This window comes from Xenopus laevis, chromosome 1S, assembly GCF_017654675.1.
Source record: "Xenopus laevis strain J_2021 chromosome 1S, Xenopus_laevis_v10.1, whole genome shotgun sequence".
Lineage (NCBI taxonomy): Eukaryota > Metazoa > Chordata > Amphibia > Anura > Pipidae > Xenopus > Xenopus laevis.
In genome coordinates this window covers 44325248-44338070 of record NC_054372.1, presented here as the reverse complement: position 1 = coordinate 44338070, position 12823 = coordinate 44325248, and the positions used below count along the sequence as shown (strand labels likewise).

Sequence of the window (12823 nt, the reverse complement as noted above, 5' to 3'; positions counted from 1 at the left end):
CTCCCTTCTCGTTCACATAACTAGCTAACACTAGATAATTGCACACTGAGACACTATGACAGATACCTGTCAATACTCCCTATCCTCCTTAGAGAGACCATCCCCATTGAAGTTCCTCTCTCGAAGGGTATATAATGTGTGGTCTTTTCTTTGTTCTGAAGTTCTGTGTACTCTGTACAGAACCCACGACGCTCGTGTATGTTTATTATATAATTAATAAACTTCCTCAACCTTCTACCTCAATGATCTCCGGTCTTTGGATTATTCCCTAAAGCTGGCCATAGATGCAAAGATCCGATCGTACAAATCGAGGATTCGTACGATTTTCGGACTGTGTGTGGAGAGTCCCGACATTTTTCGTCCGTCGGAGATCGGTCGTTTGGTCGATCGGACAGGTTAGAAAATTTCTGTCGCCTGCCGATAATATCTCTGCATGTATTGCCGATCGTACGATTTTCAGAGGGAGACTGTCACTAGTGTTGTCAGACATAACTATCGTACGATTGCTGTCAGGGGCAGAACATTGAGTGATCTGTTCTTATTTGATCGGAATGGTAAAGACTTTGATCTGAATGGTTAGTGGAGGGTCGGGAGATGGGAAAGTCCGATCGTACGTTGATTCGTACGATCGGATCTTTGCGTCTATGGCCAGCTTAACACCAATTTCAAAGCAAACATGTTATTGGTTGCTATGAGTTACTGCTCCCGGGCAAACTTAGAGCCTTTTATTACATATGGGGCTAAGAATATTAACTTCATTGTGAACATCTGTGGGAAAACTTGGGGCTTTCCAATATCTTTATCATTTCCTGATGGATGAACCTTATCTGTATAATTTTGAGTAACGTTTATAAAACAAGATGTAATTAAAAGTAGAAATTTTTAATAGAAATATCATTATTTCATTGGAATCCAATCTTTATTGTCCTGAATGCATTAGGATGTGCTAACGTAACATTTACAAGGAAAAAACACAACCCATTTAATGTTTGTTTTTTCTTCTTCTTAAGGTGCAGTGACATAATGTATATGAGAATATGTATCTGTCAGGCCTCAAGGGCAAAACCTCATTTTATGTTTTTTTCTTTATTGGCGTCTGTGCACATGAATTTTGTCTTTCATGGTTTTCTTTAAAGAATCTGTAAATCTTAAAAATAACTTGCTATTATCTGAAAGGTTACACTGTGTTAGTCATATATTTGTACAGGTATGGGACCTGTTATCCAGAATGCTGGGGACCTGGGGTTTTCCGGATAATGGATCTTTCTGTAATTTGGGTCTTCATGCCTTAAGTCTACTAGAAATTAATTTAAACATTAAATAAACCCAATAGGCTGGTTTTGCTTCCAATAAGGATTAATTATATCTTAGTTGGGGTCAGGTACAAGCTACTGTTTTATTATTACAGAGAAAAAGGAAATCATTTTTAAAAATTTGGCGTATTTGGATGAAATGGAGTCTATAGGAGACAGCCATTTCGTAATTCGGAGCTTTCTGGATATCCGGTTTCCGGATAAGGGATTCTATACCTGTATAATATAATGCAGTGGATTAAAGATATGTCATGAGTGGTAACGATTTCTGTGCAGCATTGCAGTGGTAACGATTTTCTGAGAGAAATTCCACCCCTTGGTCATTACTGGGAATGTACTGTGTTTTACAAAGCTTGCCTTTTTTTTTTCATTGGATTATCCGGCAACATTTGTAACTAGCTATAAACATTTGAGTAATGCTGCACTTGGGGCAGAAAAGCTTGTTTGCCCAGTCTGCTAAGGCATGTACAACTTAATTAGCCCTCCACCAATCTATGAAACTCTTTTTTTTATATACCAGCACTTTTATATCAGAGAGACAAGCCTGTAGAGCCTGAAATAGCCATTATTCCCAGTGTCCATGTAAATGCTTCTAGGCTGCTCAGATCTATTGATTGGATTGCACATGTGCCTGATAATTTGATCTGTTTCTTCCTGGTTTAAGGCACGTTAAAGGAGAACTAAACCTTAAAAACGAATGTGGCTAAAAATGGCACATTTTGCCATATTTTTTATATGATAGTATTGCACCAGGCTAAAGTTTCAGCTTGTCAATAACAGCAATGATCCAGGACTTCAAATTTGTCTTAGGGGTCACCATCTTGGAAAGTGTCTGACACTCACATGCTCAGTGGGCTCTGTGACAGCTGTTGAGAAGCTAAACTTAGGGGTGGTCGCAAGTTATCAAGCAGAAAATGAGGTTAGTCTGTAATATGGGCTGATGCTACAAGGTTGATTATTAAATTCTGCTAATCTCACTGGTTTCTGTGCTGCCATGTAGTAATTATCTGTACAGTATTAATTATTAATCAGCCTTAAGCTCCCCATATGCGCAAAGATTTTTCTTGCCGAATGACTGTTTTTAGCGAAGTCCAACCAATCTGTCAAATTATCGTGCGGTTAATGGGATTCGAACGATCGTACGTCTTATGATTTTTCGGACGACATCTGTCAGAAAATTGATCGGCCAGGTTAAAAAATCTTTATCGGTCCCAGTGCAATCTATCTATGTCTGCAGAGCCAAGCAGGCAGCTACCCTTTGTTTTCCTGGCAAATTGGTCTTTTTAGTTGATGGACAATTCGTACGATCGTTTCGAGATAATCGTGGTCTCACGATGACGATCGGATCTTTTAAAAATCTTTACATCTATGGCCAGCTTAACAGTGTGACATTTCTATGTGTACTGTATATTGTGAGTGGGTCCCTAAGCTCAGTAAGTGACAGCAGCACTGAGCATGTGCAGTGAATCGGCAGAAAAGAAGATCGGGAGCTACAAGCAGTGCCAGTGGATAAAGGCTATGGCAAAAAAGGAAAGCTGAGGCCCCTGACTTTTTTACTTCTAATGATGCTTCTGTATTCGCTTTTTCAAAAATGATTTTGTGTTTTGTTAATTTGGAGGGGTGTCCTAGTTGTCAAGATTTTTATTACAGGACATTGCATTTGCATTTTCTCCTATATAGACATGTCATGGAAAACAGTAAGAACTCTTCTTTGGAGAGGCCACCCAGAGAGACAGAAGGGGAGAGACAAAATAAGTGTGACTGAGCGTTGAACGCTCAGGGGGCTGTGTGAAAACTCTGTAGTCCATTGTCTTTGGCTATTAAATCAGTAGGGACACAATTAAATCCACTTTCTGTGATTATAGGGTTTATACAGTATATAAATAGCCTACATTGTTAATATCATGCATGTTAATTCTTTAATGTACCACTTGCAGCATTTAAGGAAAGACAGATCAAGGCCATAAAATAATAGAGTAAAAGCTAGTATTGTTTACAGGATAGTCCATCAAACTGTTGGCCATTCACTGGCAGTGAGATATTGCTGATACGTAATATTTTATTTGCTGTGTAGAAGTCAAACAGATACATGCAAGATCTCAACAGCAGTAATTATTTGCGGTTTTAGAGTATTCGCATCTTTATTTTTGGATCCTTTACAGCAAGTAGTTCTGAACAACAGGCTGTGTTCTGTGTTCTGTGTTCCCTGTGCTGTTCAGTTGTGTAAGTATAAAGGATATGCCCAAAACCAATTAGGACCGCTCCAAACTCACCACCCTTTAGCTGCTCCCCTAGGTATCCCGGGTGCTCAGTCCTCAGCGTCCCCACTGCCAACATATGATAAACGAACAGGAGGACAGCACTCCAGAAAAAGGCAGGTTTTTATTGCAAGATTCTGCAGAAATACATGACCTTACACGTCTCGGGAACACACTCCCTTAGTCCAAATGTAAAGGAGGGTCAATTGCCAGGATAGCTGCTCCAGGCTTCACCTGGGTATGTATCAACAGTGAGTTTTACTGATGGGTATTGGCGTGACTGTGAAGCCATGATGCACTGACCATTAGCTACTTTGCTTTAAGGGCAATGACATACATGGCGTTTCTTCACCGGCAGGAAATCTTTTCCAAAGCCGATGAATTGCCCAACAATACCTTCCCCATCATATCTGTTGATATTGTGTGCCTTGCGATGGAATTGCCACATGTAAAACACATTAAATGTAGCAGCCCCGGGTAACTACCTGAAAATGCGCTACCCTAGATCACTTATGTAATGTTTTTATATGAGGTGATTAAACAAATATGATGGGGCAGGTGTTGTGGGTGCTTTGTCGGCTGCGTAGAAGGAGATTTTACGCCAGGCAATGAAACTCCCCATATGTCAGTGCCCTTAGCAAATACTTACATTGCCTTTTTGATCCCCTCCAAAGAGAAATAGTTTACTTTGCTTTTCTTTTGGATACAGTCGTTGTGCTTGCTGATAGAATGAACAATGTTCATTGATACTATCAATTTTGACAATGGTCTGTTTTGACTTCATTTATACATGGTTACATGCTGTATCTTGATATCCTTACCCTTTTTAGTAGCTCCCATATGCATAGCTACAATGAGGATTTAAGTTTGTTAGTGTGGGCAGCTGTCCAGTTTCTTTGAAATTTTTTACCCTACATACACTGGTAGTTTTACACTTATTCCTACAATGCAATGGGCCTTACGTTGCATCAGACATATGTTTCTATAGTCAGTACAATATGCCTTGCAAAATAAGAAGATTCACGTTTGGCATGTTGGACAGTAACGGGCATGTAAGCAGATTTAAGCTCATTATTACATGGACTCATTATCTTTATTTATGTAGCGCTGACATGTTAGACGGTGCTAGACACTGTTCATCATTCTGCAAAATTTTAACAGATTCCTTTTTCTTTTAGGATAGATCTCACATCATGTGAAGGGTGTGAATTTGAAATTTGACAAGTTTGTTTTTGGATGCTGCTCCTCTGCCCTTGTTCTTGATGCTAGTGATGCTCCTTGTGAAGAAAGGACTGTGCCAAGATGCATGTTATGAATTGTGTCTCCTTGGTCAATGATAAAGAAAATGGAGACTGTAATGTGGTCATAACAGAGTTAATGGTTGAACAGCTTCCACTGCCACCACCTCAGCCTCCACCACCACCTCCTCCCCCACCTCCTCTCCCATTTCAGCATGTTCCACCACCTCCACCATTACCAGGTGCTCCACCACCTCCACCACTGCCACATCAAGAGGGAAATGAACATGGCAATAACAGTAAGAGGAATAGGATGAGAAATTTCTTCTGGAAAACTATTCCTGAAGAGCAGGTCAGAGGAAAAAACAACATCTGGACTATGGCTGCCAGGCAACATCAATACCAGATTGACACAAAAACAATTGAGGAACTGTTTAGTCAGCAGGATGAACCTAAATCAAGACTGATCAAACCTAAAGGGAATCTGAGGTCCTCTTTCAGGGAAACCAAGGAAGAGGTACATTTTACTTATGATCAGTGTTTGTTTATTTGTAAAATGGAGTCATATAGCAATTCATATCCATTGTATTTGCTAAATCATAATTATGTGCATGTATACAAAATTTTTGTACGGTGCGCTCCACAATTTGAAGGCTCGCTTATGCACGTATATGCTTTATCATTTTTCCTTTTTGCCTTGATAAAGTGCATGCGAAACGCGCATCAGCGAGCCTTCGATTTTAAACCAATTTTAACTATTGGAACTCTTTCACCTTTTTTTTTTTTTAGCTGATTCTCGGATCAACTTAATTTTCAAATTGTAACAGAATCGTAGCGCTATGAGCGCGGCATTCATCTCTTGATTCTCATTTTACTTTAAGGCACTGAGGATTTGTTGGTTTTATAGCTGAGTTAGTTCTCTTTTAGAAGCTAGTTAAATGTAGTATACGAGACCGCAGTCCTCAGTGTCCTGCCTTTCTCCTACGTGTGGTGTCCCAGGGCTTAGAAAAATTGCAGTTAGTTTCTGTGGGACAGCTCCACCTCTGAACTATTTTCTGTTTACATTCTTTTACTCATGAATTGCTGACGCTTTATTTATAACTTTTTAATATCATGAACTCACTTTGAAATTAATATTTGTAGCACCAGCACTTTATTTAAATTATACATAGAATCAATGGATTTTTGAAATTGTATATTTTTAATTGTACTTAAGCATAAAATCAATTTAAAGTCACAGTATATGAATTATAGCACAAGCACTTTAATCAATTAGTTTATTATACTCGGCAACAAGTAATTGTGTGTCGGCACGGGATTGATTGGGAGTCGAGCACGTGATTATAGCACTAAGCACTCAGATCCCAATCAATTTTAGCAAGGAAGTGGGGGTTTTACTGCTAATTCATAATTTGTTTGGTTTATACACCTCTACACAGCCTTGAATTAGGGAACAAAGTGAGTGAATATTAACTACAAGAGAATTGTTTATTAATTGTGAATACAAAGAGATCCTAACCTGTGGCAGTATGTTACATTATCTGCACGTGAGACTGCAAATGATGAGCAGTGTTGTTTTCATCTACCAGAACCACATTTAGCTACTATTTGCATGTTCACAAGATTTCCATGATGATTGTTTTCATTGATAAATTCAGACTACCCAGTAGTGACACATGAGCAATCCCATGGTTACCTGCTTGTTAGCGAAAGGATTGTAAACTGTCTTGCTTGGCCGATTATTAATGTTATATGTGCAGTTCTTGTGGCAGTAAAAGCACTGACGCCCATTGCACAATCACCTAGCACCCACTAGAGTCCCAATTAAGCTAGAATTTATTTGAGGACTATGCTATGTTAATGCATGTAATTGCTCATACTATTAAACGATGCCTGATAAGACAGGGAGCTCAGTCAGAGAGCATTTCTAATCTTCTTAATGACTGGCTGCTGTATGTTGGCAAACTAATGGCGGCGTTAGGCATGTCTGAGGACTTCTCAAGATTAAACAAATGAATTATCAATTCTGGATTGGCTTTGTAATTACAGGATAACAGTTCATCATAAGAGTAAGGACACATCTGGCGATTCAGGGAGATTTAATCGCCTCTTGTTTGGGGCGACTGATCTCCCCGAACGGCTTCCCCTTGTCTAGCGCCGGCTATAATGAAAAGTCACCTGTGGCATGGCACACGCAGCGTTTCGTATTCCGAAGTCGCCCAAAGTTACCTTGTGAGGTATTAGTATCCAGGCGACTAAATCTCCCTGAATTGCCAGGTGTGCCCTTACCCTAAACTAGGGATGCACCGAATCCACTATTTTGGATTCGGCCGAATCCTTCGCGAAAGATACGGCCGAATACCAAACTGATTCAAAACCCTAATTTGCAAATGCATTTTTATTCTGTTTTTTGTAGCTTGTAATTTTAAGAGATTCATTCGAAAGACCCGACCAACCAAAAAAATGTTTAAATGTCGGCAAAGAACCTTCATTTGTATATGCTTATTTGAATACAATAGCTAAATCTGTATCATCTCTGAACATATTGGCATCAGTTTATCAGTGATTAAGAATCATCAAGGATTCAGTTGAAATTGAATTTTAAAAAAATGTGCCAAGATTATGTTAAACCTGAAAGGGAATTACAAGTAATAATCATACTACAGGTATGGGATCCGTTATCCGGAAACCCGTTATCCAGATAGTTCTGAATCATGGAAAGGCCGCCTCCCATAGACTCCATTATAATCAAATAATCAACATTTTTAAAAATAATTTGCTTTTTCTCTGTTATAATAAAACAGTAGCTTGTACTTGATCCCAACTAAGATATAATTAATCCTTATTGGAAGCAAAACCAGCCTATTGGGTTTATTTAATGTTTAAATGATTTTCTAGTAGTCTTAGGGTCAGGCCACACAGGGCGTTTTGGGGAGATTTGGTCGTCTGGCGACTTATCGCCTCCTTTTTGCGGCGACCAATCTCCCCAAACGTCTTCCCAGACCCGGCTAAAATGAAAAAACGCCGGCGCTAATCACACGCAGCGGTTCGTTTTCTGAAGTAGGCAACTTCAGTCGACTTCCAAAAACAAACCGCCGCGTGTGATTAGCGCCGGCGTTTTTTCATTTTAGCTGGCGCAGAATCGGGGAAGGCTTTTGGGGAGATTGGTCGCCGCAAAAATGAGGCGATTAGTCGCCAGGCAACCAAATCTTCCCAAAACGCCCTGTGTGGCCTGACCCTTAAAGGAAAACTATACCCCCCAAACAATGTAGGTCTCTATTAAAAGATACTGAGTAAAACAGCTCATGTGTAAAACCCTGCTTCATGTAAATGAACCATTATCATAATAATATACTTTTTTAGTAGTATGTGCCATTGGGTAATCATAAATAGAAAATTGCCATTTTAAAAAATAAGGACCACCCCCTGAGATCGTAAGATTCACTGTGCACACATACAAACCACATGTAAGGTCACATGAGCCAATTAACAGACAGAGTTCTGCCTTTTGCTTCCTCACTTCTTCCTGTTACAGTTAGTGTTGTAGTATTTCTGGTCAGGTGATCTCTGAGGCAGCACAGATAGAGTCACGAAATGGTGGCTCAAGGCAAGTGATGTAGAAGGGCAATATTTATGTAAATATATATTCCAGTTTGGTAAGATTCTTTAATATGTCATTCAATTTGATATAAACTATCTGTTGCTTAAGTATTCATTTTGGGGGTATAGTTTTCCTTTAAGGTTTGAAGATCCAAATTACGGAAAGACCCATTATCTGGAAAGCCTCAGGTCACAAGCATTCTGGATAACATGTCCCATACCGTACCAACATTTTGCACAAGCCACAAGGACAAAAATCTTTCTACAAAGCACACTATCTGAATTTTCATGTAATTTCAGGGTTCTTGTATCAGTATGTTCTAATACACTTTCAGCTGGCTGTAGCAAGGCTGCTTGTAGATTTTCTGATCACCTTGTGCTCCGGATGTCCTTAGAACATGCTCTATTGTGAGGCCTGAGGCCATTCTAACCACAAAGGGTTCATCTTACCTAAAGCCCCAAGCTTCTGGGTAATAGCTTGCAAATGTCAACAAAGTGAAAGTCACTTCACATCCTGTCATCATTTACAACAGATATCTCCCATGTTATGCACAATGGGCATGTTCTTTTGAGTCTCATTTACATGTATATTTACTGTTTACTGAGTAAACATTGATTTGCCTTGGCAACACGTGTCCTCCTCTGTGAGGCAACAAACATCCATTTGGGTGTGGGAGGCGAAAAGGGTAAAAACAAACCACACTGAAATAGCAGAGGAAAAGCTCTTTGAAACAAAAGGGTATTTGTCCAACCAGGGCCAGTCAAATGGACATTTATATATATTTACACACACACAAAAATATGTAGTACAGGTATGGGATCCATTATCCGGAAACTCATTATCCAGAAAGCGCTGAATTATGGAAAGGCCTTTTCTACTAGACTCCATTTTATCCAAAGTATCCAGATTTTTGAAAATGATTTCATTTTTCTCTGTAATAATAAAACAGTACCTTGTACTTGACCCCAACTAAGATATAATTAATCCTTATTGAACACAAAACCAGCCTATTGGGTTTATTTAATGTTTACATTATTTTCTAGTAGACTTAAGGTATGAAGATTCAATTCAAGGAAAGATCCATTATCTTAAAACCTCTGGTCCCAAGCATTCTGAATAACAGATCCCATACCTGTATCTGGAATTCTTGGGACCTTGGGTTTTCCAAACAAGGGATCTTTCTGTAATTTGGATCACCATACCTGCTGAATGATTTAAAAATGAAATAAACCCAATAGTACACTGTATAGTTTTGCAATCAATGTTATAGATTCATTCAGCTTAGTTACAATCAAGCACAAGATACTGATTCATTATGATGACCATTTTGGTTCACTATTCTGCATTGTTAGTGCAAAAAATAGAACTCATCTAATTCGCTTATTGAGCAATAGTGAACATCATAAAAATGCAGACGTAGAAACAGCCAATGGGAGAGAAAAAAATGAAGGTATGTATTTCACAGCGAAATCTGATGCAGTGCCTGTTCATGCACTAGACACACAGACCAACTCACTCTAATTCCATAGCCTGTTTTTCTGCCTCCGGAGAAACAATCTAATGTGACATTGGCCTAAGGCTATGCATATGCAAAGGTATGTATATGCCTAGTGTCTTAAGGTCCCCATAGAAGCAAAGATCTTTCGTTGGTGAAATCTGACCAATCCATCAAATAATCGTGAAGTTAGTGGTAATCGATCGTACATCTTATGATTTTTGGTCCGACATCTGTCGGTCCCAGTGCAATCTATCTATGTTTGCAGGGCCAAGCAGGCAGCTACCCTCAGTTTCCTATCAATATCGCCTGAAATGGTCTTTTTAGTTGATTGACAAATTGTACATTTAAACGATCGTTTCGAGATAATCGTGGTCTCACGATAACGAAAAGATCTTTTAAAAATCTTTACATCCATGGCCAGCTTAAAGCAAAAGGCTTATAGATGGTTGCAGAAGGGTGTCCAGCCTGTATACCTCATGTTTGCAAGTTGGACACCCTTCATATATCGGACATATATAATGATTGGTTTGATGAAGCAAATCTGTGGCCATAGATTTTTAAAAGGTCCATTCATTATTGTAAGACCAGTCCCGGACTGGCAATCTGTGGGTTCTGGCAAATGGCAGAGGGGCTGCTGTAAGTTGCCATAGACAGTCACTATTTATTGGGCTGGAGGGGGCTGCTTGGGCCTCTGTGTACTTTGAATACCAGGGCCTATTGTGAATCCCAGTCCGGACCTGCGTAAGACAAAGCTTATCTTGAAACAATTGTTTAAATGTATGACAAATGTTCTGTACGGATACAAATGTATTGTTATTGCTACTTTTTATTACTCATCTTTCTATTCAGGTCCTCTGTTATTCATATTCCAGTTTCTTATTCAAATCAGTACATGCTTGCTAGAACCCTGGAAACCAGATTGCCGAAATTGCAAACTGGAGAGCTGCTGAATAAAAAGAGAAATAACTCAAAAACCGTAAATAATAAAAAATTAAAACTAATTGCAAATTGTTTCAGAATATCAATCTCTACATCATAATAAAAGTTTAATTTAAAGGTGAACAACTCCTTTAAGTCTTTAGAAACGGGGACAGGAATAAGGTATGTCACTGTGAGAATATAGTAGCCCTTGGAGTTAAAAATAAATACTGGAATTATGACACCATGAATAGGGGAGGTTGATGACCTGTCTGTACCAATATGAAGCTTTTTTCAGAAGTTTTTCTCTAAATACTGATCAATAGGAATGGCTGTGTTTTGGCATTGGTATGTGCAGCTCAACAATTTTCGCTAGGCAGTTAATCAGAGATCCCAAACTAGCCTCTGTGTGGCTATATTCCGGAACAGACTGCAGATCTAGGAATATTCCAAGTTTCTGTAAAGTTGTGTTTTGGGGGACAATGTTGCTGAGCAGTGAGCTGGCATTGCAAACCTTTCCTTTCTAGCCCCTAATTGCTTTTCTTCAAGCATCAAATTTAGTCCTGAATTTTTCTACTGTGTGTCACAGAAATTGAAATTAGATTTATGCTAAAAATGGGGGAATAAAAAGTCTGTGTGTCTGCCTAAGAGTGATAATGACAAATCCATCAAAGCAACTGAAACTTTTAATTGCTTAATGGGTTGTTTCATCAGAGCTTTTATAGGTATAAGTTCAATAGAGTCCTGTACGGAACCAATTTCTAAGACCCGAACCGCAACCTGCATATTTGCCCACTTTGATCCACTACTCGACCCGGACCCGCAACTGCCTTATCCACAACCCGACCCACAACACGCCGACCACCATCAAACAGGAAGTGATGTTGCTGCAAACCAGAAGTGACATCATCAAAAGTGGGCTGGGACAGAAACGTTTTGTAAGACTTTAAAAGGAGTAAAATATAGACAATATTTCATCTAAAGAAATTTAGATGAGACCTGCGACCTGCAGACCTTCGACCCGCATCTATACCTGCACCTGAAAATCTTCCCCTCATTCTGCAGGATGCCATTTTTTTTTTTTTGCGGGTTTGGATGGAGATGCAGCTATATTTTTAACTTTTCTACCAATAAAATAATGTTTTAACTGAATATCTGTGGTCCTGTGGATCCGTTCGAGTGCTGGTCAGCTCTTCTTTCCAATGTTCTGCTCCAAGTTAAATAACCAAACACTGATAACTGCTCTATTTCCCTTTTCTGTCGTGCTCTTTGGGAACCTCATCATCTGAAGATGCAGAAATCCATTTGTGGGAAGTCATTTCTATTTTATTTTTATTTTATTATCCTTTATATAGTACCAAAAAATGGAAGCTGTGCTTTACAGACCTTGAACATCTTCACCATAACCCCCTGATTCTCACAGAGTAAAGCTCTCACTGGAGATTAGTAGCATTTCTTTTTTTTTTTTCTTTTGGGGATTTGCAGTTTATTAACCCTTTAACTGCCAAGAACGTAGCTCCTACGTTCTTTGAAAAAAGGCTTTAAGTGCCAAGAACGTAGGAGCTACGTTCTTTACTAAAACAGCTCTCTCTCTGCACACACTGCAAAATCAGCGTGCAGAGAGGAGCAGCTAGCAGCAGAACCCCCTAGGCAACGAGCTTACCTGAAAAAGATCGGCGATCCTCCACTCCAGAGTCGCAGAGAGGCGCAGCAACAGCAGCAACCGATTCAGCAGCTTCCATGTCCCAAGCATCAGCACAGCACATGTTCCTGCTCCGCCCACGCACTTCCTGGTGCTGTGACTCAGCGTGTTTCAACTGAAAAGCACTGAAAAGGACTCCTCTTCATCTAGATTTGGTAAGTGCCCCTTATTTTACTTATTTACAGGTATTTACAGGTATTTACAGGCATTTACAGGCATTTACAGGCATTTACATATACACAGTACACATACTAGTAAAAGTAGTTTTTTTTTTTTTTTTTGATTTTCTGATTTT

At 39.3% G+C, this 12823-nt stretch overlaps 1 protein-coding gene across 4 annotated transcripts in view; it reads left to right on the top strand.

Moving 5' to 3' along the window:
* Positions 1 to 12823, top strand: part of fhdc1.S (FH2 domain containing 1 S homeolog) — a 46985-nt gene that overhangs the window by 4103 nt on the left and 30059 nt on the right. For 3 of the 4 annotated variants that reach the window (XM_018243257.2, XM_018243255.2, XM_041579546.1), the window contains exon 2: positions 4755 to 5326. In XM_018243257.2, coding sequence (XP_018098746.1) covers positions 4874 to 5326 — 453 coding nt within the window. In that variant the 5' untranslated portion in view covers positions 4755 to 4873. Of the gene's footprint in view, positions 1 to 4749; positions 5327 to 12823 lie in introns of all 4 variants that reach the window. The other variant, XM_018243256.2, reaches the window with a different exon arrangement.